At 38.7% G+C, this 27330-nt stretch overlaps 1 protein-coding gene across 3 annotated transcripts; it reads right to left on the reverse strand.

Moving 5' to 3' along the window:
- Window positions 1–585: 585 nt before the first annotated feature.
- On the reverse strand, window positions 586–18102 carry tnnt3b (troponin T type 3b (skeletal, fast)). 3 transcript variants are annotated; one of them, XM_080884436.1, is made up of 15 exons: window positions 17977–18102; window positions 12812–12851; window positions 12682–12695; window positions 10438–10566; window positions 7903–7920; window positions 7613–7633; window positions 6544–6562; window positions 6388–6433; window positions 5583–5699; window positions 5395–5472; window positions 4954–5067; window positions 4731–4840; window positions 2155–2245; window positions 1896–1936; window positions 586–807 (listed from the first exon to the last, which is right to left on the reverse strand). In XM_080884436.1, the coding sequence occupies exons 2-15, from the start codon at window positions 12829–12831 to the stop codon at window positions 771–773; spliced, it is 855 nt and encodes a 284-aa protein (XP_080740562.1). In that variant the 5' UTR covers window positions 12832–12851; window positions 17977–18102; the 3' UTR covers window positions 586–770. The 3 variants fall into 3 exon arrangements, with proteins under 3 accessions (XP_080740562.1, XP_080740563.1, XP_080740561.1); XM_080884437.1 differs by lacking the exon at window positions 17977–18102 and adding an exon at window positions 17248–17346; XM_080884435.1 differs by lacking the exons at window positions 12682–12695; window positions 12812–12851; window positions 17977–18102 and having other exon boundaries at window positions 10438–12645.
- Between the last annotated feature and the right edge of the window lie 9228 nt (window positions 18103–27330).

Consider the following 27330-nt stretch of genomic DNA (forward strand, 5'->3'; position numbering starts at 1 on the left):
ATATGGTCACCTTTTAAGTCAATGCAACAGTCAAAGATCATGAGTATTATTCATTCGGAGTCCAACTGACAAAAAGAGCCTAAAGCTGTCTTTTACTTCTAGTTTTGGTCTCCAATTGTGCTGAGCAGGTGGTGTAACTTGTGTGGATACTTTTGGTTTCACTCTAAAATCATCTTCACGTTTTAAAAACATCACTGTTAGGTAAACCAAAAGATCAAAGACAATCTTCTGTAGAGCTGAATTCTACTTTTGTGTTTCTATGAGTGACTTTCCTTATTTTACATACAGTCATCACTCATTTCATCTGTTGATAGCACAAAGATGTTGATATTTGCAGTGTCTCTGAAGTTTCTTTTAAAGTCTGCTTGTAAAAACAACAATTTGGCCTAAAGCTGAAAAAAGTAATATGATGTGAAAATTACAAAAGGTTTTTCAAAAGTTTTTCTTGTTTTTCATGCTGAACTTGCACAAGGTTCATCTATTCTTTTCTTTCTTTTCTCTATTCTAACAGACAAACTGAGAGGAGAAATGAATGCATTCACACAGATGATTGTTTAAAGTGCCACATGTTCTTTATACAAACAAAGCATAATTTTTATTGTTTATTTCATTACTTGAGCTAAAATCCTTGTGAAACTATCTCACTAAGGTAAACACAGGCACTAGCTTTGTTGTTGTTGCTGTGGATGTCATCGGGTGGGCGACTGGAGCTACTGCTGTGGTCGACTGAAGATGCCTCCTGCTCAGGCTGACTGGCACCGAGGGGCTGCTCACTTCCTGCGGCGTGATGCGGCTCCCTTCTTGCTGCTGCAAGGTGCAAAGTACAAAAAAATCCCCAAGAATCAGATCTGTTCAGTAGGCCTTTATGAATATCACACACATCATGCTAATGTGAAGTTACTGTATGAATACCTGAACAAAGACTATTTTATAAGCAGAGGTTTATTCAAGGGCTACATACAGCCCTATTTGCTAAATGTTTCAGACAAGTAAAACCATTTCCTGATAACCTTTTATTGTACTCCATGTTTTCCCCCTTTCTTTTAGTGTGAAGAGGTAAGAGTATATTCTAAAAATAAAAGGTATTACTGTACAGTATTTACCTTATAAATAAAGTGCCTTGAGGTGACTCTTTTTGTGACTGAAAAATTTTGTGAAACTTAATTGAATTGAAATTTCAAATTCAAAAACACACCATGAACAACAGTCGTCTTGCACTAAATTGAATTTATAATATGCAGAGGGTTAGAAAAAATGACAATAAAATTTCATTTCTTTGTAATTCAAACAGTTTGTTGGGATCTAAAACTGTTGTGCGGCTTCTGCCCATGAATTAAACATGCTTAACACGACTGAAAAGCTTTAAGTCAACAGCGCCCTCTGTTGCTAAAACATGTTTTATGACTACTTTCAAAAAGTAACCAGAAGGCATATGGTTGCATGGATGTAGAAAAGTCTATGGGATGAAGTATATCCTATAAATGTCCTTACAGATGCTGCAGACTTTAAATCTACAGACAAAACCAAATGATGTTGCAAAAGGAACAAGGACGAAGCATAATAAAGCAAAATATAGAGAAAGCGCCTGGCTTGCTATATTAGTTAAATCTGCAAACACATGGTGCACAGGCAGAAACGTATTCTTTTGTCAATTAAGAAAGCTCCATGTCCTTTGAGAGGACAAAATAATAAACTTACTTTATTTAGCATAAAATGAAATGAACTACTTTGTGAGTGTTTTTAATAGATTGAGTCAGGAAAAGGTCAAATCAGTGCAACATTACTACAAAAACAGATTTCTGTCCTTGTATGTCTCAATCACTCTCCTAAGAAGAGGGAATTTAGTAGTATTTAGTTTTGCTGCCTGATGTGGTCTGTTTATGTTCATAACTTACTGTTTCTGCAGTTCATCAATACGGTTCCTGAGAGAAACAACCTGAAAGACATCATCATTAGATACTTAGAAAACCTGTATGTTTGAACACTGAAATGCTACTTGTTGTTGTTGTGGTAGCACAAGTGACACCAGACAGGAAATGATGAGAATGATCTCAAAAGAGGTATTAATCGGATGTGAAAATATCTGACCCTACCTTCAGGTGAAAAAGACAAACCAGGACATTTGGCAACCAATACATATATTTCTTTACCAACCTCATATCTTTGCCTCTTAAGCTTCTCACAGTGGTCGTATTTTATTGCCTCAAGGTTGTGCAGCCATTCCCACAGCTCTTTTGCCTTTTCCCTAGCAAACACAAACCAAGGATTCAGTCTTATGGCTAAAGCAATAAAAAAAAAAAGCAGTTTTCATCTTTACCAAACAGAGTAAGAATTTTTCACTTAGCTTTTTTGTCAATACTAAAGAAGTGCCACGTGAAAATTCACCACAAGCTGCTCTATTTTTGACATAATGGTAAAGAAAAACTATTCTGAATTTAAAAAAAAAAATTGAATCCATCTTCTTTTGTTTGTTTTTTTCAAGCATTTTAAACATTCAAATACTGCATCCTCAGTAAGAGGCTGCGAGAACAGCAGGGGGACTCAACTGAACGATGACATAAAAAGACACATAAGGAAAAGGGGAAGTGGGATGGAAGTGGGTTGCAAAGTTGCTTGCAGTGCTAAACAACTGTGGGCAGACTAGAAAAGCCTAAATAGCAAGGCCTGTATGCAGGGCTCTATAGTGCGACCAATTTGGTTGCAAATGCGACCACATTTTTCAATGGTGCAACTAAAATAAGTCTTAGGTCACACTGGTGTGACCAACTGTTCAGTAAAAAAAAAAAAAAGTCTCCGCAACTCTGAAAGTCTCCGTGTGGTCAACAACAGACACACATTATGCCCCTATCGTGGTCTAAACCAATCAGAGATAGCCAAGGGCGGGACCTCTCTGATTGGCCGTGGTCCAGATAGTCTTGTAGTCTTTCGCGTGTACGTTTGAAAGTGCAGGGCAGGCGGATAGAAAGAGGTGAGTAGCTTGAATAAAGTGATATCGATTCAATCCTGAATCGACTTCTAAATATAAATATATTTTGGGGCTAAAAGCTGACAGCTCACTGATTCTGAAGCGTTCGTGGGTCCGCGCTTTGTGTTTACTCTTTTTTTGTGCTAGATTCTGAGCTGCAGGTTTTGTCTCTCTCCAACCAAAATTCACTAAACCAGCAGCAAAAAAAGATCCAAACTATGCTTCACATTTGATAAATGTTCCCTCTGACTTTCGCTGTTTGCTTCGACCACGCTTCCAATCACACTTCAAGCACAGCTCTCTCTCTCTCTCTCTCTCTTTCTCTCTCTCAGTGTACTTTAAGAACAGTTTCCCATCTAAAAATCTGTCTTCTGCATTATTCATTTGCTTATTACCCACCAGTCTACCATTGTTTACAGCGCTGTTGGCCGCTGTCTTTTTTTTTTTTTTTACTTAAATGTCCTCAGACAAGAAAGCCTAATTTCTGAATATTGCAGAATATTTTTAAGGTTATCTGCTATAAAAAGCCAGGCCAGGAAAATTGCCTTCATGTTTTTCTGTGTTTTATTCTCAGTTACTTTGACACAAAGGCATCTGCTGTGATGTTCACAATTCTGATGAAGTCTCACATGTATCAGTACTGATAAATGACCAGAATTATAATATTTCTGACTGTCTGAAGCAAAATTGATTCGAATCAAATTGGGACCTTGTGAATCTGAATTGAATGGATTATAGAAATCAGTGATGATACCCAGCCCTAGTGAGTACCCTTGGCCCGACAGAAGTGGATGTAGTGGATGAAAAATTTGGGTGCGCCTAACTTTTGAGCTGATACGCCTAAGAAAAGAAGTTAGGCACACCAGTGCAACCGTGGCAAAAAGTCAGTCTAGAGCACTGCCTGCATGAGATTTGGATGTCCAGAAGCTGCTGTGGGTGGGCACTGTGATCTGATTGAGTTTTGGCTGAGCTTGACTTTGTGTGTGTCACAGCAAGGCAGTGACTATTTTTAGAACCATGTTCATTTACCATTTTGGGTTGAGTTTCTGGGAGAATTTTAAGATAATCTTTTGACAAGTTATTGCTTTTAACAGTGCCTGATTGCATTGTATGTATGATTGTAAAGATACGATACTGTTTTTATAAAACTTCTCTGAAAGTCAAGAAAACATGAGAATTGTAAGACATTTGCCTTAATTTTTGAATATAAATCTTTACTCAAAATGTGCACTTGTTATATAGCATATAAAGAGCTCAGTTAGTTGTAATCTGTGAAATATTTCATGGTAATCATTCATAATAATAATGGATTGGATTTATATAGCGCTTTTCATGGCACCCAAAGCGCTTTACAATGCCACTATTCATTCACACACTGGTGGAGGCAAGCTACGGTTGTAGCCACAGCTGCCCTGGAGCAGACTGACAGAAGCGAGGCCATCACCAGTAGGGTAAAGTGTCTTGCCCAAGGACACAACGACCAGGACAGAGAGGCCGGGGAACGAACCGGCGACCTTCCGGTTACAGATGCGCTTCCCAACCCCCCTGAGCCACGGTCGCCTCACATTCATCTTCTTCATGTTGAGTCAGCTGCTGTTCCAATCTATCTGTTGCTAATACATTTTAAAAGAACAAATTATTGTAGGATCTACTGTTGTTGTGATGTGGAGCTATATCAAAGAAATTGAATTGAATTGAAAAGAACAGTGAAAATGAAATCAAATATCTTCTGTGGGTTTCCTTCATTTGTTCCCCTTTTTGTTACCTCAGCTTGTCATCACTGAGATTATCGACTTTCAGGGGTTTGCATCTCTCTGCAAGAACCTTCTTCTTCTTTTCTCTTTCAGTCTGCTTCTTGCCTCTTCTCTGTTCAATCTAGAGAAACATCACACACAATTAAAACTGTAAGTCTGCACAATTATTTAGCTGGCTGCTTTGTGTGAAGCTGTAGCAAAGATCTGAAACTTAATAAGTGAAACACATGGTACCCTCTGCAGGTGGCTGCTTAAGCCCGATCCCATGTTTGTCAGTGCTATCTTCTTCTTGGCATCATCATCAGCCTTTCTCTGAGCGTCGGCCTCCTCCTTTCTCATCCGCTCAGCCTGCAGAATGAATTTTAAAATTTGATTATTACAGAGCAAAAGGGAAAAAAAAACAGCTTTTCTGTTTATACTGAGTTTGTCCAAAGGATTTTTGAAATTCCTGAATGAAATTACGGCTGCAGTGAGATATGCAGCATATTTGAAAATCTGAATAAGTAGCAATCAGTGTGTCACTACTCTTTTTTTCATCTGTATCCTTGCCTGCTGCTGAAGATTAACCAAACTACTGGAATCATTAATTACTTGAGAGAGTGACCAAACTGTTAAAAGAGATTTGTATTTTGTTCTGATTCACACCAGATCAAAAAGAGACAGTTTTATGCGTACCTCCCGCCTGGCCTGCCGCTCTTTATCTTGCTCAGCGCGAATCCTCTGCTGCTCAGCTCGCTCAGCACGACGCTTCTCCTGAAAACACAAATCAAGATACTTGATGGTCCTGCAATGCTTATTGACAGAAAAATACCATTACATATTCTGGGTTCATTCTGTAATAAATAATTGGGATGCAATCTCACAATTCTCTCCTTGAGAGCTATGAGTTCCTCTTCTTCCTTCTTCCTGCACTCAAAGTGAGCATCGATCAGTGACTGCAGCTCTACAAGATCTTTGTTTTGACGTTTCTTTTGGATATCCTGTAAGACAAGAACGGCATGAGGCTGCCTTCATAAACATGTACTAGCTGTGATCATACATGACACAGCTGATTGCTAGCCCAACACTATTAGAGAACCGTAAGTTAGTAGCAACAGACCCTTATAAATTCAAATTATATACATGGCAGATTACACTGTGTAATAATTGGAAGGTTGCTGGCCAATTGCTGGCTGCTCCAGTCTGCATCTAATACATTCATCAGATATTGAGCACGCGCTATGAGGTTAGATAGAAAAGAAAAAAAGGAAAACAGTGAGTGAATGGGTATGAATAAGTGAATGAGACATGTTGTATGAAGCGCTTAAATAGAGTAGAAAAGCGCGATATAAGAACCAGTACATCTACTCAAATTGTGGGGGATGGCCCATTGGTCACACACAGAGTCACTGCAGGTGGAGCAAGGCCCATGGGAAAAAATATGGACTCAAACCTGAGTAATTATAATTTTTGTTTATATTAAAAAAATAAAACTCTACTTGAGCTATTAAACTGACTTTTACTTTAGAAAAAACAAACCTGGTTCTTTAAAATGGATTCTTCTTTTTGTACAATGATCAAAAGTGTTGAGGTCTGGTTTTTAGTTTTGAAGTGAGACAAGGACTTAAGTTCAGCTTTATGTATAATCCTTTTCTGGCTTCATTTTAACATTTTAACAAGTCAGCTTACATCAAAATCCACTTTCTCGCCATCTGGGATCTTCGGAGCAGTGGGCCTGTAAAATAAAGTATGAGAGGTATAAACAAATAAGGTAATTTATAGTATATAAATGTACAGATGCTAGCTATGCAAAAGCCTCAGGTTCAAACAATAGTGCATACTTACTTAAACTTTGGCTTCTCTTCTGGGTTTTTGGCACAGAAAGAAAAACAAAAACACAACAGGGACAGGAGAGAGATTGAAATATTAGACATATAAATGTAGAGAGAGTGTAGTGTCTAAAGTGCTGGTTAATTAGGGAAGAAGATCCAAGTGGACAAGCTGAGTTATTTCTGAGGCTGCAGGTTGTTTCACACCTCCAGTAGATCATTGTATAAGAGTGAGTTTTAATTGTCCAATACTTTCCATTAACAGTGACCCAATTACTGTGCATTAGCTTCTGATTTAAGTAGCCTAATGTAATTACACAGCATGAATTGTGGGAAATTTACACAGTGAGTTCATATGTAGCTGTTAAGAGTAAAGGCTAGAAAATTACTCTGTGCATGAAGAGATATTCAATAACAAATAAATTACAATTTTGTCATTTATGCATTATGTAAGATTATGTAAGAAAGAATTAGGATTAGTAGTAAAATATTTTACAGTCCCCTTATATTTCTGAGGTTTTTATAGAGGAAAAAAAAGTAAGAATCTACAATATGATCAAATCTGTATTGCTTATATGACACCATTATTTATTTTTAAAAGTATGACAGAGCGTCACAGGTTATATTACATTCCACAGGCCTAAACTAAGAAACAAGAATGTTGATTTGATGTAGCATTTGCTGGTAAGCCCATCGGTGCACAGGAACGAGGCCACTGTAGTGTGTTACCTTACTTTTCTGTTATTTTTTTGTGCATTAGTGTGTAAATCAAAACAATATGATTTAAAAAGTGCAAATCAGGATCAGTATGCGGTGTCATAAATCAACACATAGAAACCTTTTATAGTTACATTTACTGAACATACAGTACATCAGTGCACACTTGTCACAACGAGGGACTTTGTATTTGTAACTGTTACTGTTAATCTTTTTTGTGGTAAAGACATAACTGGGATTGGGATGTGTGTGATTAGCATTTTATTTTCTTGCAGGAACCTACTATAAAAAAATAAAATAGAGACGGACAACATGGGGAGGGAAAAAACAGGCAAAGCAACATGGACTCAGCAGGAAATGCAAACTACCATCTTGATCTCCCTCCTCCCCTGGCAGGACACAATCATGCAAAAAAGAGAAGAAGCACAGATGAGTGGTGCAGCCCGTAACCATGACTCAGTATTAATGAATCCTTCAACCCGTTCCTCCAGGTCACATTGGTCACCTGATGCACAGACTAAACCGAATTGATTAATTCTGCCTTTCTCTTCAAGAAAGATCAGAAAAACAATTATACATGTGTGAAAGGTCCCCAGCCAACAGGAAAACAAAGAACAGGTTCAATGAGAAGAACAGAGAAGAATTCAATTCTACATACCTTCTTCTTCATAGGCCTCTGCATGCAGCAAGCATCCAAAGCAAGAGCAGAACAGAAACCATTAGTGATTGGACTGGGCAGCCTGTTCCTGTCCTCTTCATGGTGCGCAGCTTATAAAGCACATTTACAATATTGGGGTGTTTATATTCATACTGTAGGCAGCAGCAGCCACTGCATAAGTCCCATATCATGGCATGCATTCATTCTAGATTAACGTCGCAAGCACCTGTTGTTTTAAGTTTTATTTTGATAGGCAGCTGACTCCATATCAAATCTTGGATATCGAATGTTCATGTTAACTGAGTTTTAAGAAAAGCTTTCAACACTAAAGAAATAAATCGTTATTATTTGAAAACCTTTGTAAATCTGTCTGAGAATGATTGCAGTCAGTTATGCAGACACTAAGAAAGTTGCATATTCAATCTATGGATTACCAGAAGGATGATGCAACTACTTGAAAATGGTTAAATTGAAAGTTGCCATACTATTTTTACTCAACTGTGCCTGGGCCATGAAGCTGAACAAAAAATTATTAAATTGAAGCAGTGCAGCAAGAGTTCATTAGTTCAACAATAGTACACCAAAGCAAGGGACTTCTGCAGTGACTCTGTAATGAAAGATTCTAAATTTATTCGAGGGCTTGACAATATGTTTTTGCACCATAATACCCCAATGTAAATGCTACAGAGCAATTTGCTGGTCTCACTCCACATATACACACAGAAAAAAAGAAAGCTGGACTGAAGAAAGGAAAAGAAATTGCAAATTGCTTTTACAGGCTAAAATTTCCCATCATCCTTTATGATTTGGTCTTACAGAGTGACACGAGTTTGCCAAAATGCAAAATACTGGAGAAGGTTATAAAAACAAAATGAGACACTAAATGGATAGAAGACCATAGATGACCAAGGGAAACCAATTCATGTAAAAGCAGTGAATGTTCTTGTCCTCGCTTTCAAGATTTATATGCACAGCTCATATTCCAAACACACAGCAATATTGCTTAACCAGGACAATGAAAAATGGTTTTACTGTGTCTCTTCTAACACTGATGATGATGCAATTATAACTAGACATTTTAGAGAGCAAAATCTACATGTTTTCTGCAGTGCACTCCCAAAAGCGGTATCTACAACAAAAGGCCCTTTAGCATATGTCACTAGAAAAAGACTAAAGTGGAAAATGTATTGATATGTAAATGACAGCATTCATAAACTCAAGATTTTTCAGTATGCCAGTGCAACTTTTGTTGTTCTGTTTTTGAATGATAACATTTTGTAAAGTACATGACTGTGACCAGTATCCCATAGTGATATGTTACCTAGATTATAAGAAATCGTATAATCTAAGGATAGCACCAGAAAAGCACCAGTAAACTACACCTAAATTTGAATTGCTGATACTGCCTGGGAACCTTCCAAGAACTAAAACATATTCTGACCCTTTGTGTTTTCACCTAAGTCTAAACCCTGCAAACATGTTTAAATGTATACATATGGTTATATTTAAGAAAACAAAAGAGTCAAACACATCTCACATTTGGAGGAGATATACTGTTACTAGCTATGTTGTGGCTAATTTGACAATGGGTAACTAGACAATGGATAAACTTGGGTAAGCTAATTCTGGTTTTCGAAAGATTTAAAAACCTGTTCTGCATTAAAAACATCCATTAATTTGATCTAGGTATCTTCAGACCCTCTTATTTTCAAACAGGGCAGTTATGAAGAGAAGGCAACACCAGTGGAAAGGGCTAAATGGAAGCTAAAGTGGAACTAGATTAGTCAACTGCCAAAATATCGAACCCAACAAGGCACCTGAGTCTTTTATCATCTGATTAAAGGTGAAGTGTGGTTTGTTAGTCTTGTCTTGACATAACTGAGATCAGTGCTCCAGAGTATGTAAAAATCACATATGTAGTCTGGAGATGAGATATTATCAGTTTGTTCTGAAGGAATTTGAAATGTCTGTGTGAATGGAAAGTAAAAAAACAAAAAAACTTTAGGATGATTGGTGTTTCTGTTTTTTCACCGTTACAGTGTAAAAATAAACTGCATATTTACTTTGAAAATAATGAGTTAAGAACAACTTACTGAGCATTCAGAATTCATACCACAAAATCTAGCTGGTGCATAATAATCCACAAGTGGATTTTTTTTTTGGACGTTTTAGTTATTTGTTATGTGTTTCATCCTGTCTTCCTCCCATCACATCTGGTCATGTCAAATGGCCCCTCCTCCCTAGGCCTGGTTGTGTTTGAGGTTTCTTCCTATTAAAAGGGAGTTTTTCTTTCCCACAGTCGCCAAGTGGCGTTGTTTGATTGATGGGGTTTGCTCTGTATTGTTCAGTCAATAAAAATGAACTGAATATTTCCAAATATAAAATCAAAAACTTTAGTCATAGTGTTTGTCCTTTTGACTTGTCAGGTAGGATATTATTTGCAGTGTGTGGATGGTTACAGGACTGACTGTCCTATGGTTTAAAGTGCTGGATGTCCTTCATAAAAAAGGTGACGGGACTGCCCATGCCACATACCTTCCTCCTCATGAACCACCTGCTGCACCACCTCTGGCTCTGGTTCTGGTTCAGGCTCTACCTCTGCTTCTGCTTCTACCCGGGCCTCCGCCTCAGGGGCTACTTCTACTTCTACTACCTCCTCCTGGGCTACGGGCACACAGCATGCACCAAACCACCGGGGAGAGGGAGGATGTCGGAAAAGGCCGTTAATGAAGACCATAGACATGACAGAGCCATTAGAAACCAAAAGTGAGAGAGTACTTTAGTTACAGAGAGGATAGTTGAGCGAACAAGGAACAGTGCTGCTGGAGAACAAAGAGAGAGAGAAACAGATGATGATGAAAAATAGTCAGTTGACCTTTCACACAGAAGCCATATCGAACTGTTGATGTATAACTGAATGTATAACTGAAGAACAAACATTCTGGCTCACAAAGATCATTTTAGGTTATCGATGTAAAAACCTATAGGCTATCAGATGATAACTGAGCTCATGTTTAGAACACCATGTTTTGCAATCTAATATTGACAAAATGTTAGATATTAATGAATTATTACTATTCTGACATTTCTGAAATATTTTAAAAGACACTGTCATGGCATTTTCAAAAAAAAGAAAAACTGGTGTTTTACACTTGTTTTACATTATAGTTCCAATACTGTAGATTATCATGACATTATCAGTGTTAATGATAACACCCCTTTAGTTTTATTCAGGAACAATTTAAGCTTGTCTACACATGCTAATATACCTGAGCATGATAAACCCTAGGAACATGTTTACTGCCTACAAAATGTTTCACAAATGTATTGTAGGGAAACTATGATCAATGAAAATAATGTTAGCATAACTTAATAAATGTTTATTAAGTTAAGGTAACATTGCTAAACTAGTTTTTAGCTCTATCTTGTTAGTTAGCTAGAAACTAACCCGTCCAAAAGATTTTCACAGATATCATAACATCCTATTATTAAATATCCCTTTGAGCACCACCCGATTTGCTTGTGATATTTGGATGAATAACTAAGCATTATGGTTTTCATCCAAGCAGTTTGCTACATCAGCTGTTCAAAAAATAGCTGTTGTGTGAATTAGGTCAATGACGGAGGTACTGACATTAACAGATGACCATGTAAACAAGTCACATGTCGAGAAAAATGTAGATAGCCGGATGCTAAAAAACATTTTTTCTTCCATGTGAGTAAAAACTTCACTCCGCCAGAGAAGTCACCCTTAACTTGGAAGTATTTGATTGAGAGCTAGATGTTAGTTATGCTGCAGTAACAAAATAAAGATAAATAAATATGGATTAATGAATGAATAAATAAATTAATAAATCAATAATATGCTGTATTTTTATTCCAAGTACTCCCAGATTATGAGTTTCTTTTTTTCTTCTACACTGTACATACATGAGAGAAGGTTCAGATGTAATAGCATTGTCACCCCAAATATTTCTAATATAACTAGAATAAAAAGTGGAAGGTTAATTTTGCAGATCCTAAATCCTGTTGGAATCCTAATTTCATCTATGCATATGTTAGTATATAGTAATTTCACGGCTGGTGCCAACATCAAACACTTCAAATTAAGGGTAAAACAAACACTCAACAATTAGTACAGTGGATAAAGGTTGTGATGTCTGGCCGATCAGTTGTCTTTACCTTCCTCTTCTTCAGTTATTGAAAAAAAAAAATATGGTGGGACAAACAAACAACATTGTGTCATTTCATAATCACATTTAAATTTGAATTTGATCAAGAATCAGTCATAGGGGAAATGTTTAATTTGTATTTTAAATGGCAAAATGCAATATAATAAAGGCTTATGACATTATTCCCAGTGTAGCTTGGGACAAAAGGAAAGCAAGTGTCTCTGTGAAATCTATTTTCACTTTCAAGTTCAGTATATATGTGACAGGTGAAAAATAAAAGTAGCATATTCTATTAATGTTGTAACTGAAATATTTTGCTGTTTTCTATAAAATGTATTTATTCAATGTGTACAGTATACCAATGGATATAACAGAGGAATGTACACAATCAAGCATTGAGGCTCTAAAATGAGATTTTACCTCATCCGAAAGACTTCAAACAAAACAGTGCACTTACATGGGTAGCACACCTGCTAAGTTTGAAGTAGATCAGATGATCACTTAAGTAAAGTAAGTGAAGAACAGACAAACACACCGGCAGACGAACAGAGACTCCATGATTTATTAGCTAGATGAAAATGAACCAAACTGTGTGGTTGTCACTTACCCTCGATATTGTCCCTGAAACATGAAAAACACATCTTTCAAATATCAAACAAAAAATGTTTTTTTTTTTTTTTTGATAAAGAGTGAGTTTAAAAAAGAAGAAGCATGAGTCATTATTGGTGGGCACTTACACTTCCTCAGTGTCAGACATAGTGACAGCAGACTTTACACCTGAGGAGAAAGACAAAGAGTGAGGTACAGCAGTGGGATTGTGCCAGTACAACAAAGTAAACCTGGGATTAAATTCATGGGAACATGAGAAAACAAGCCAAAATGTATATTTTACTTTCCAGGTAAATTTTGTTCGTATTCAGGAACTATGGAAAAACATCTCTGCATTTGCAGTGACATAGAGGCTTTGTCCACACTAGCCTGGATAGATTTGAAAACGGCGTTTTCATCTGAAAACGTTCCGCGTCCACACTAGCGTCTTCAGTCGTTTTCACAGAGTTGTGCGTCGTCATTGAAACAGCCGAAAATGCTTGGGTTCTAGTACTGTGCATGCATGAAACGCAAGAAGATTCGACCTGCCTTATTTCTGTCTGCTGCTTATTTACTTTCTGGCTCTTTGAAACGTTGCAGCGAGTTTGTTAAATGGACTAACAACAAGGTGGAGTTGTTGCTCCACCTTGTACAAAGTTGCAAGTACAAAGTTGCAAAAGCGAGTGAAAGTTAAAGAATTTGAAGAAAAGCTATCTGGAGCATGTACAGACTGATATTAATCTTCAATAGGGCTGTCAAATTTGAGAGCAAACAAAACAACTGCTGTATAATTCCCTCCGCTATCTTAGTTTAATTGGTCACATGACGGCATCATATGACTAACATGCATCATCGTTTTATAAAGTCTCCGTTTTCACTGTCCACACTGCGACGCGAAAGCACCGTTTTCAAATGTATGTGTTTTTGAGAGCCTTTTCAAAACGTTGTGTTTTCCATGAGTGAAAACGCCGTCTCAGTGTGGATGGGAGGCCAAAATGGAGAGAAAAGGATGCGTTTTCAAACAGAAATACATTAGGACGTAGCCTCAGTTTGAGAATAACTGAGGTTATTCACTATTTTTGGAATTCTTCTATCTAATCTGTGACAGTTGTTCCTGTGCCTGCTTATAAGGTGAGAAAGCAGTCACATAGTGTATCTGTCCTTACTGTAGCATTTCCACACCTAATCCAGGGCTGTTTACTCAGCTGTTTGGAAGGTGTTATCCTCTTTGCAAGTTTGTGTTGATGTGTGAGAATTCAGTCCGCAAACACAGAAGATTGTCATCAGCACTTATCATATAAGCCAACCAAGCCATGGGGTAGGGTGTTGGAACTCCAAGCCAGTGTATTCCTAGTGTCTGTCCCAAGTCTGGATAAATTGCTGCCAGAGGGTTGCATCTGGAAGGGTATCCAGCCTAAAATGTTGGCCAAATCAAATCCATGGATCATGAAAAATGAGATCTCCATGCTGGAATTGGTTTCCAGGTAAACAATGACCGCCTGTGGTGCTATTGGGAAACAGGGTGCCAGTGGAAAGTTTGCTACTGTTGGCTGAAGACAAAAGAAGAGGAAATGGAGGAGTTATGCTTGGAAGCATCAAGAGAGAAGAAAAAGCAGGAGCGGCAAGGTGAGAGGGACTTCAAACGTAGACTATGGCTGGTAAAGGGAGAGAGGTGCCTGATATGATGGTGAGAAGTAAGCTAGATATATTGTGTGTGCAAGGAAGGGAAGTAAGGGCAAGAGCAATCAAAGGGCTCTTCTGCTATGGTTTAAATAGGAAGTGAAATGAAGCAGAAGACGAGTTTAAGCATTGCAGAGAGGAAAAGTACGGTGGCCCCTAGAAATAAAGCACGTACAAAGTCCAAAACACATGCAAACTCCGAAGCACATACAAACTGCAAAGCACGTACAAATTCCGAAGCACGTGCAAACTCCAAAACACAACGGAACTGCTCTTGGACGCTAGGGGCAGTGCTGAGCTCGATTTGCAAAATAAATGGCAAGTTTGTTGCAAACACATGGAGTTGGATACCAGCGGAAAACACCTGCAAGGATAGAACAACCACACTCAAATATATTCAAATAATTTAAAAAAAAAAAAAAAAGTTCATTTACCTGTTACTACCACACACCAAATCCGGTCGTTGGTACTTCCTGGCTTGCGTAGCCACTAGGTAAGAAAAACTCAACACTGCCTCTAGTGTCCTGGAGCACTTCCGTTATGTTTTGGAGTTTTCGGAATTTGCACGTGTTTTGGAGTTTGTACATGCTTTAGAATTTGTACGTGCTTTGGAATTTGTAAGTATTTTGGAGTTCGCATGTGTTTTGGAGTTTGTAAGTGTTTTGGAGTTTTGTAGGTGTTTTGGAGTTTGTACGTGCTTTGGAAATTGTACGTGCTTTGGAATTTTTAAGTGTTTTGGAATTTGTAAGCGTTTTGGAGTTTGTATGTGCCACCGTAGAAAAGCATCAGACAAGATCACAAATTTGAAGGTGAAAATCGAAGGCATGACATGGAATATAAATGTGCGTATACACCACACATTGGATGTCAATTAATTAAAAGAGAAAGAGGAATTTGAAATGAGTTGAAATAAGTGGTATCTGTGCAGGACATGTATGAGGATCGAGACAGAGTAGTGAGGTTTGTGGTAGGAGTGACACCAGAGCTCTGGTCTCAGCCCCTTTTTGGGACCAGGTTTAAGAGAGTCTGGAGAGAAGAGAAATGAAAGATACAAGATAGAATACATGTGTGTGAATGAGAGAGAGTGAGATGGGCAGAAAGGTGAAAATGCAAGGAGCAGAGATAATGAAGGTAGATGATACCTGGGGTCAAGATTAGAAATCAGTACATCAGAGGTACAACTCAAGTTGATGGTTTGTAGATCTCTAATCTCCTGCAAGGCAGGACAAAAAGAGGAACGCCTCAGATAAAATTTATGGATGCAGTTTAAGACCACATGCAGAGTGTCGGTGTGACAGAAGAGGATGAAAAGTAGGCAGTACTGTACCGACCCCTAAAAGAAGTAGCCAAAAGAGGAAGAAGATGCTTGTAATATGAGCCATCTTTAGCTTAAAGATCATTAAAGGCTTGTTTTGACCTGTCTAGGATGTACGACACCTCTCACCCTATGACAGCTGGGATAGGCTTCAGCTCCCTCATGAGCCTACTGCAATATACTAGACACTACACATTAGCTCACTAAAAAGAGAGCAGTAAATCATCACTGTTTCACTTCACTTTTGAAGCCCCATTTTTGGATTGTTTTTAAAACAAGCAGTAACCCGACTTAGTTGATTTTACATTATAACAATCTGAAACTCTAAAATGGCAAAGGGTGTATGTGCATCTTAAACCAATCCACTTAAATCCACAGGCTAGATATTTATTTTATTCTCCTGATCTGTGAGGACATAAAAAAATTAACTTCACCTCCTCTGCAGAGATAGAGCAGAGGCAGAAATCCTTTAGCAGCTGGACAAATTGAATAAAAGTGAGTGCATCATAGTGAAAATGAAAAGTATGACAAATCAGTCAAATCAGATGCTAAAAAAATGGGCTAAACAACTTCAAGCAAATGTCTTCAACAAATATGTTTATGTGCTTTAAGAGTTCGAAAAGCATGACAAACAAAATCTAATGAACCCCACTGTGAAAACCTTCTTTTAGTCCCTTTTGCAATGCTGAGTTCCAAACAACTTCCCCATGGTTAAACGTACAAGGATAAGCTCTGTTGGAGGACTGCTACCTCTCTACATAGTCTATATTCAACTATATCATATTTGATATATAAAAAGTGTCTTTGGATGACTCTTTCACACTTAGTGTGGGCACAGCTGCAGAGGACCCAGAGGATTAGCTCTGGATCATATTTCTACCCATCAGCTGAGGAACAGTGTCCAAATAGCTTCTTTAATCCCTCGACTCCGTCCAGCGGGAGGATCCTTTCCAGTTAAACAGCCAATCTCCAGCCACCTCCGACAAATGAGCTCTTTGATCGACTTACAGCTGACAGCAGTCTCACCTCTGTGTGTCCAGCATTCATACAGCACATACCTACATTTCAGCGCTCTGTATATTTAGTGGATGGCGACTTCATTTCTTCAGTATGAGAACACTGAATGCTGAGAAGTCTTTCTGAGTCTTTCTGAAACTAAAACTTGGCGCTGAAACTGAAAGACTGACATAACAGGTGAGACGGCGGAGGAAAGTCGCATCCTGAGCCAATCATACTCAGATTTAGATTGAAATACCAACTTGATAGGAATATATAGACACATCACATCAGTCTGGGTGAGAGAAGATAGGTAGGTAGAAGATCAAACCTCTGTGTCTCCAAGATGAAACACCTGTTTGCAGTGCTTCTAAGAGTACAAAGGATATGGCATAATGACAATGATCTAAGATTAAAGAGCTACCAAGGCAAAATGCTTGATTAAATGCAGAAATCTAATAATAAGCATCTTCTCATCTACAACCTGAAACACAATGCTAAACTGGTGTACATGTGAGCATCTCTTCAAAAATCTTAATGTGTACATATTTGTGTGAATTTGTAAGTGGAATCAATGAAAATAAAAATAAATACCTGCTTGATGTTATGAGGCTCAGAGAATCTGCATATCTTTGTGGTTAGACCCCCTGATAAGCTCTAGGCTTATGTCCATTGCTCATTTGAAAGCCTCTCCAAACCACCATCACAGTATTATCCTGGAGTTACATTCATATCAGACATTTCAGAAGGACTAACTTCACATCTGAAGCCATGCTTCATCTCGATTGCAGCAGGTATGTTATTTGGGAATGACTGTAAATGTAACATAGATTAGATACTTAAAGTTGGAGTATCAAGTCCCTTCGCGTCTTCACAGTATGCAGTTTCTTGTACAACAAGCTGCTTAAACGTACTAAGTACAGCTGTCAGATTGCTTGAATGCATTTCTCCTTCATTGCAAATGATGATCAGCTTTAGAAAGCACATACATTTTGTTTCCAGCTTTCATCTTACATAGAAAATTTTTTAAGTGAACTTCCCAATCAAATTAGCCCAAGAAATTGGACTCCAGCTCTTGATATGGACTATAAACCATCCAACACATAAAGTACACATGCAGTGAACATGTCTATGTCCAAATGCTACTTTGCAGTGTTTGAGGACAAACTGTTATCTGGTGTTTATGACCCTGAGACTTCCTTCTCCTTCTCCGCAAATGTAACAAAACCAAAACCTCCAAAGCAGATATAAAAGAGCAAACAAAATCTCAGAAACCATCTTCAAATGTGAATCCAGGCTCTCGAGTGTCTCTTGTCATCTTACCTCAGAGATGAAGAGAAACTCCTCAGACGATGGAGATGAAGGTCTGTAAGGAACTGCAGGCTCCGCTCAGAGAATAAGTCCTTGTGTTATAGTATGTGATACTTGAGCCCATCAGGCCCTTATTGGCTGTGGGATGAGAACGAGGTGTGTGTGTAGCATACATGTTTATGTGTGGAGAAGGTGGGGAGGGTGTGGGGGGCCTGCAGCTATGACCCTGGAGAAGGAGATGGGTGAAATACTATGGATGGAAGAGGAGGGCTCAGGTTTTGGAAAGGAGCAGCTGAGAAGCTTCTGTTGCTAAATTTACAGTGATAGAAGGCTGAGTGTGGGGCTTACACATAAGCTTGGCATCCAGACAATGGAGAGAAAGTGTGTGTGTATGTGAGTGTATGCGTCAGCCGCTTCATCAGCCAGTCAGTAAAACAGCCAGTCAGAGTGAAAGAACAATAATAGAAGCGGGCTGCACACTGAATGCCCGCTGACAATCTGTCAGTTTTCTGTGATTTAAGGAACAATAAAAAAGACAATACTATGTCCTGCAGAACAAGCCTTGGTAGAACCTCAAAATCCCATCCTTTCGTGAACCTCGGGACCAAAAAATGGTCCCGCCCCAAAAGTGCTCTAAAAATGTTATATATCAATATTTTTTTCTACTTTAAATTAGTCAATCTTTTAAAACTACTTCTGCTTAAAATATCCATGTCAAGTTTTAATTATATTTTCATTGTTTTAACCCTTTAAATCCCAGTTTTATTACATTAGCGCCCTGTTTTTTTAGCCCCAAAAAACAAAAAAACTAAATATTTTCCAAAAAAAACATTTGAAGTAATATTTGTTTGTTATTATAATTAGGCCTTTAGATGGACTAAAGATTGGCACCAACAGTCATTTCGATCGCCTTTTATTTTTTTTTCCAGGAGCGCATTTCATAAAATGCACACTATCGACCACGCCCAAAAAGTGCTATAAAAAATTTATATATTAATATTTTATTCCACTTTAAATTAGCCAATCTTTTAGACCTACTTCTCCTTGAAATATTCATGTCAAGTTTTAATTACATTTCGCGGATTTTAACCCTTTATATCCCGGTTTCGTCACATGAGCGCACTGCTTTTTTTGCCCCAAAAACATAAAACATAAAACATAAAATATTTTCCAAAAAAAACATTTGAAGTAATATTTTATTGTTATTATAATTAGGCCTTTAGATGGACAAAAGATTGGCACGAACATTAATTTCGATCCGGTTTTAATTTTTTTTCCAGAAGCCAAAAATGTCCCCAGGCGGCGCTGCTGCTCCTGCTCCCCCGGGGAGGAGTGCCTCTGCCGCGGGTGTGTTTCGCGCAGCGCCGGAGCATATGGTTCGGTTCCCGTGTCTGCAGCACACACTTCCGCTACCACGTGAAAACAAATACGTCATTTCCTGTTGATTAAAAAAAAAAAAAAATCAAACGAACCTAAGGGCAGAAAATGTTCCGGAACGAGCAGCGGGCCAAGCTGCTGTGGTACGCGGGAAATTAGTGTGCCTTTTCCGGGTATCTGTCTCGAGCAGGCCGCTGGAGAACATGTGTATGTTCCAGCAGGCGTCACATGTGGAGCAAGGGCGCCACCCGGTGGACAAATAAAAAATTACAACTCTAAGGCCTGTAGTCCAAAACGAAACCTAAGCTGGAAACCTGACGATCGATTTGACCGTAATTTTTCTGGCGTGAAAAATAGCGTTTATAATGGGTTTCAATGGGGCACAAATCGGCCACGAGGTTCGGTAGTGGATGTATGCCTTTTATTCAGCCATTTAAGCTCATTTAAAAAACTCAGACTGAAATTTTAAAATAAAATGGGAAAAAAATACATGTTTGAAAATTTGGCTATACTCCATTAAACACAGTGGAAATGGCGTGGAATTAAAAAACGCAAAGGCCACGAAATGGTCCCAGGTTCTACCAACGGTTAATAAAACGAATAAACCTTTGAAAAACAGTTCATCAAATAGATTCAACAGACAAGATTTAAGGCTTTGTTGCCTGTTTTTGATAGTCATGGTAGTGTTGTTACTCCAGTTGTATAAACAAATACATACCATTGCATAAGGGTGGTTTTCTGTGGGGGCGTGGTGAACCATGGATGTATAAAGAGAACTGGATAGTGTGCCATTGCACTGTGCTTTGCAGCCAATGTTTCCAACAGCTCAATGGTGCTATAACAGTAAAGAAAAACCCCAACAACTATTAACTCTAAGTCTTTTATTTTCATCCATCCATGTTCTTAAACTTGTCCAATTCAGGGTCACAGGGGGGGTGGAGCCTATACCACCTGTCACAGGGCTGTACCTCATCAGTCTAACACACAGAGACAGACAACCATTCATGGCCTATTTGAAATTCACTAAGTAACCGAACATGCATGTCTTTGGACTGTGGGAGGAAGCCAGAGTACTCAGAGAGAATTCATGCAGACACGGGGAGAGCATTTGCAAACCCCACGCAGAAAAGTCTCAGGCGGCTGGTGGATTCAAACCCGGGCCCCTTTGAGGTGACAGTGCTATCCTGCATCACTACTGTGCCTCTCCTCTCTCTGGCTTTCTACTCTTCATATTGTAATTATTTTTTTCAAGCTGGACTATGTGTGTAAGAACTTTATTTGCCACTCAGGCTGAATAAATTATACAAAATGTACTTAATTTTGACTATTTGAATTTTACTTTTACTCTATCAGTCATCTGTACTGTACTTTGCCAGTATGCTTGTTTCACTGAAAAATATGGACATGATTTTTTTTCAGTTGGTATCCCCAAAACTGTTAATGTCTATTTTCGACTCTAGATCCAGTCTGACACAGACACTCCCAGACCACCTCCTCAGGCTCTTGTGTGGGGACATTCCAAAGCCAGATATGCTCATAATGTCAGCATGTCCTGGGTCTTTCCGGACCAGTTGAACAAGCTCAAAACATATCACCTAGGAACCATCCTAGTAGAATGCCGGATACCCTTAGCTAATCATCACTAATTGACCATGAGAGTGATAAACAGGTACATTGTGGAGTAACTAAAAAGCAGTAGGGGCATTATTTATGCTTGAATGATTCATAGGATCATTCAAGCACAAATGTTTGTTTCATAAAGTGCTTAAGCGGTTTATGAAACAAACAAACAAATCAAGGAGTGGACTGAAAATGAATAAACAACCAGCTGATGTCCAAAGAAAACTTTGAAAGAAATTCAAAAAGCCTGAAAAACTACTTTATAAAAATAGAAATAGGAAAGAAAAAAAACATGGTTTAAATGGACTCATGAATTTATCTTACCACTTATCCTGTACACAGTGTGCTGCCCGATTAGCTGCTTCTCAAGATATTAATAAATTCTGTTAGGATTCATTAAGGCCTCCAAGGAAGAAAGCCCTAATCCACACTGACAAATATAAATACATGAGTACCAGCAGAGTAATGAAGAGAAGTCTCACCATACCATACCACCTTTATTTATAAAGCACTTTAAAATAAAACCAGGGTTCACAAAGTGCTGTACATATATAAACAGAAAATAACATCAAATATGTTAAAAACAGGGGATTATAAAAAATAGAAATAATCTCTTAAAAAGTGCCAAAGACCTCAGCAAATAAATATGTTTTAAGAAGAGTTTCAAACTCACACAATAAAGTGTGTTAGATTAATCCAGCTGAGATGTAACAAAGGCATGGATTACCGTCTCAAAAAGTTATTTTGGCTAACTGCCTCAAATGAAAAAAGCTAGTTCTTACAACAGTTCTGACCTGGCTTTCAAGTTTAGGATCTGCATCTATTTTAACTCCCAGATTAGCAGTGACCAGTTTAACATAATGTGCCAAGGAACCAAATCCACCAAAAACCATCACTTCTGTTTTTTGCTCATTAAAATGTAAAAAGTTCAGAGTAAAACCATGAGCTAAGCTCTTCTGAATCATTATGGTCGAGCTGCATTAGTGAATAAATGACTGGATTTAACTGGTCAGCTGAAAGTCAGAAGTAGCCATGAACATGCTATTGATTATTAAGCATGGCTAAATGATGACAAATGCTGATAATTCAGCAGACTTCAGTGCTTTGCTTGAGCAAATACCGTTGCAGGAGATATAAGTCTTTAACCTCTCCCTGAGGCAGTCACGTCCCTCAAAACATCCACCATCATTCCCATTCCTAAGAAATAAGTGGTCTCCTGTCTGAATGACTACAATCTTGTTGCACTGACATCCGTCATCATGAAGTGCCTCGAGCGGCTAGTCAAAGGTCACATCTGCTCCTCCCTCCCCGACACAATTCAATTCAATTCAATTCAATTCAATTTTATTTATATAGCGCCAAATCACAACAAAGGTCGCATCATGGCGCTTCATAGATACAGAGAAAAACCCAACAATCATATGACCCCCTATGAGCAAGCACTTTGGCGACAGTGGGAAGGAAAAACTCCCTTTTAACAGGAAGAAACCATCTGCTGTGACCGGTTGGGGTGAGAGAAGGAAGACAGGATAAAGACATGCTGTGGAAGAGAGACAGAGGTTAATAACAGATATGATTCAATGCAGAGAGGTCTGTTAACACATAGTGAGTGAGAAAGGTGACTGGAAAGGAAAAACTCAACGCATCATGGGAATCCCTGGCAGCCTACGTCTATTGCAGCATAACTTAGGGTGGATTCAGGGTCACCTGGTCCAGCCCTAACTATATGCTTTAGCAAAAGGAAAGTTTGAAACCTAATCTTAAAAGTAGAGATAGTGTCTGTCTCCCGAATCCAAACTGGAAGCTGGTTCCACAGAAGAGGGGCCTGAAAACTGAAGGCTCTGCTTCTAGGAACAACAAGTAGGCCTGCAGTGCGAGAGCGAAGTGCTCTAATAGGGTGATATGGTACTACAAGGTCATTAAGATAAGATGGGGCCTGATTATTTAAGACCTTGTATGTGAGGAGCAGGATTTTGAATTCAATTCTGGATTTAACAGGAAGCCAATGAAGGGAAGCCAAAACAGGAGAAATCTGCTCTCTCTTTCTAGTCCCTGTCAGGACTCTTGCTGCAGCATTTTGGATTAGCTGAAGGCTTTTCAGTGAGTTTTTTGGACATCCTGATAATAATGAATTACAGTAGTCCAGCCTGGAAGTAATAAATGCATGAGCTAGTTTTTCAGCGTCACTCTGAGACAGGATACTTCTAACTTTAGAGATGTTGCACAAATGGAAGAAAGCAGTCTTACATATTTGTTTAATATGTGCGTTGAAGGACATATCCTGGTCAAAAATGACTCCAAGGTTCCTCACAGTGTTACTGGAGGCCAAGGTAATACCATCCAGAGTAAAAATCTGCTTAGATACCATATTTCTAGGCTTTTCAGGGCCGAGTACAATAACCTCAGTTTTATCTGAATTAAGAAGCAGACAGTTAGCGGCCATCCAAGTCTTTATGTCTTTAAGACATTCCTGCAATTTAACTAATTGGTGTGTGTTATCTGGCTTCATGGACAGATAGAGCTGGGTGTCATCTGCATTGCAGTGAACATTTATGCTATGTCTTCTAATGATGCTGCCTAGGGGAAGCATGTATAGTGTAAACAGAATTGGTCCTAGCACTGAACCCTGTGGAACTCCATAATTAACCTCAGTGTGTGAAGAGGACTCTCCATTTACATGAACAAACTGGAGTCTATTAGATAGATATGATACAAACCACTGCAGTGCAGTACCTGTAATACCTACAGCATGTTCTAATCGCTCTAATAGGATATTATGGTCGACAGTATCAAGCGCTGCACTGAGGTCTAGCAGGACAAGCACAGAGATGAGTCCACTATCAGAAGCCATAAGAAGATCATTTGTAACCTTTATTAAAGCTGTTTCTGTGCTGTGATGAGCTCTGAAACCGACTGAAACTCTTCAAATAAGCCATTCCTCTGCAGATGACCTGTTAGCTGTTTGACAACTACTCTTTCAAGGATTTTTGATATGAAAGGAAGGTTGGAGATTGGCCTATAATTAGCTAAGACTGCTGGGTCTAGAGATGGCTTTTTGAGTAAAGGCTTAACTACAGCCAGCTTGAAGGCCTGTGGTACATAGCCGATTATTAGAGATAGGTTGATCATATTTAAGATCGAAGAATTAATTAATGGCAGGACTTCTTTGAGCAGTTTTGTAGGAATGGGGTCTTAAAGACACGTTGATGGTTTGGAGGAAGTAATTATTGAAGTTAACTCAGAAAGATCAATTGGAGAAAAAGAGTCTAACTTAACATCAATGGTACTAAGAGTAGCTGTAGATAATATTACATCTGTAGGATGATTATTGGTAATTTTTTCTCTAATGATAAAAATTTTATTTGTGAAGAAGTTCATGAAGTCATTACTAGTTAACGTTAAAGGGATGGTTGGCTCGATAGAGCTCTGACTGTTTGTCAGCCTGGCTACAGTGCTGAAGAGAAACCTGAGGTTGTTCTTATTTTCTTCAATCAGTGACGAATAGTAAGATGTTTGGCTTTGCGGAGGGCTTTCTTATAAAGCAGCAAACTATTTCTCCAGGCTAAATGATGATCCTCTAAATTTGTGACACGCCATTTCCTCTCCAGCTTATGAGTCATCTGCTTTAGGCTACGTGTTTGAGAATTATACCACGGAGTCAGGTACTTCTGATTTGAGACCTTAGTTTTCACAGGAGCTACAGTATCCAGAGTTGTACGTAGTGAGGAGGTAAAATTATTAACAAGATAATCGACCTCTGTTGGGGTAGCGTTCAGAGCTGGTCTGCTCTATGTTGGTACAGGTCATTGAAGATGATAACAGTGGGTGGATTATATTCCTAAACTTAGTTACAGCACTTTCAGAAAGACATCTACTTTGATAAAGTCTACTCTCCACTGCTGTGTAATCAATTATTGTAAATGTAAATGTTATCAGGAAATGATCAGACAGGAGAGGGTTTTCAGAAAACACTGTTAAATGTTCAGTTTCTATGCCATATGTTAAAACAAGATCTAGAGTGTGATTAAAGTGGTGGGTGGGTTCTTTTACATTTTGAGAGAAGCCAATTGAGTCTAATAACAGATTAAATGCCATGTTGAGGCTGTCATTTTTAGCATCTACATGGATGTTAAAATCACCCACAATAATTATTTTATCTGAGCTGAGCACTAAATTAGATATAAAGTCTGAGAAATCAGACAGAAACTCTGTGTAAGGCCCAGGTGATAGATGATAACAAGTAAGACTGGTTTCTGAGTTTTACAGCTGGGGTGGACAATGTTAAGCATCAGGCTTTCAAATGAATTAAAAGTCTGTCTTGGTCTTTCGTTAATTAATAGGCTGGTGTGAAAAATTGCTGCCACACCGCCCCCTCGGCCTGTGCGTCGAGATTTCTGGTAGTTAGAATGACTCGGGGTGTTGATTCATTTAAACGAACATAATCATCCTGCTGCAACCAGGTTTCTGTAAGGCAGAGTAAATCGATTTGTTGATCAATTATTAAGTCATGTACTAACAGAGACTTGGAGGAGAGAGAACTAATATTTAATAATCCACATTTCACTGTTTTACTCTTTGGTTCAGATGTGGATACTGTATTGTTCTTTCTTTGTGATCGTTTATGTTTAAGTTGTTTATTAAACTAAGGGTGATAGAGCTTTTGCTACTGTGGCCGCCAGACTGTGGAATTCTCTTCCTCAGAACTTAAGATCTGCAGACTCAGTGATTACTTTTAAAAAACAGCTAAAAACACATCTTTTTAAAATTGCGTTTTGTTAACTTTTGACTGTTTTTTTTTTATACCTTGTGAAGCACTTTGTGATCTTTTATCTAGAAATGTGCTATATAAATAAAATTTTACTTACTTACTTACTTATTGCTGGTTTTTAGTTTGTTTTTCGTCTTTTTGGGAGCTCCTGCTACCCCCCCAAAAACCCATCTCTATGGAGATGGGTTTTTGGGGGGGTAGCAGGAGGAGAGAAACTGCAGAGAGGCGTGTAAGACTGCAACTCTGCTTCCTGGTCCCAACTCGGGATAGTCATATTTTGGGGGGTTTAATAAATTTGTCCATATTTCTAGAAATGAGAGCTGGCAATGCACAGCACCCTCACTCACCTGGAATACATATGCAAGAATGCTCTTCATCGACTACAGCTCGGCATTTAACACTATAATCCCCTCAAAACTTGCCATGAAGCTCGTCGACCTTGGGCTAGGAACACACCAATCTGCAGATGGATTCTAAACTTCCTCACAAACAGGCCCCAGGTGGTGAGAGTTGGTAAGCACACCTCCTCATCACTCATCCTAAACACAGGAACACCACACGGTTGAGGAAGTTTGGCAACACTAACATCGCCTCAAATTTCTACAGGTGTGCAGTTGAGAGCTTGCTGATGAGCTGCATTACAGTTTGGTATGGAAGCTGCTCTGCTAGCAGCCGTAAATCACTACAGGGGTGGTGAAGGCAGCAGAGCACATCACTGGCACGAGACTTCCTGCCATTCAGGACATTTATCTTCAATGATGCCTCCGCAAAGCACACAGCATCATCAAGGACCACAGCCACTCAGCATATAAGCTCTTCTCCTTGTTACCATCTGGCAGACGTTACAAGAGTCTGTCTGCTTGGACTACAAGACTTAAAAACAGTTTCTACCATCAAGCCATACAACACCTCAACCACAACACTTAAACACACACAACACACTCCACAGAATGCACTCAGACGCTACCCTGCAGCTTTACAAGTAAACTGTAAAATCTGCACTGGTCACTTCACTTTATTGGTATTTATATTAGGAAAAAAATGTGCAATACTGTACTAACTGCCACTAAAGAAAATTGTACTGTTCAGTCTGTACTGCTGCTCATTCCTGCCACTGTGCAATATTCCATGTGCCCCCCCACCCCCCACATTCCTATTTAAGATTTTCTTTATTTAATCACTAGTGTGTACATATATTTATATATACATATATAGCTGCCTCCACCAGTGTGTGAATGTGAGAGTGAATGAATAGTGGCATTGTAAAGCGCTTTCGGTGCCTTGAAAAGCGCTATATAAATCCAATCCATTATTATTATTATTATTATTAGGGGTGCAACGATACTCGTATCGATATTGAACCGTTCGATACAGTGCTTTCGGTTCGGTACGCATATGTATCGAACAATATAAAATTTGTAATTTATTTTATCAACTTTCCTTCTGACGATGCTGTCTGTGTTGAGCGCTCAGTGAATCTGCGTTCGACTACTCCGCCTAGGCTGCACTGTCAAGGGCAGATCCACTGAGCGTTCAACACAGACAGCATTGTCAGAAGGAAGAGCGCAGGGCAAGCTAGCGAGACAGAAGTTAAGCTCTCC

The sequence above is a fragment of the Rhamphochromis sp. 'chilingali' genome (genome assembly GCF_963969265.1).
Source record: "Rhamphochromis sp. 'chilingali' genome assembly, chromosome: 6".
NCBI lineage: Eukaryota > Metazoa > Chordata > Actinopteri > Cichliformes > Cichlidae > Rhamphochromis > Rhamphochromis sp. 'chilingali'.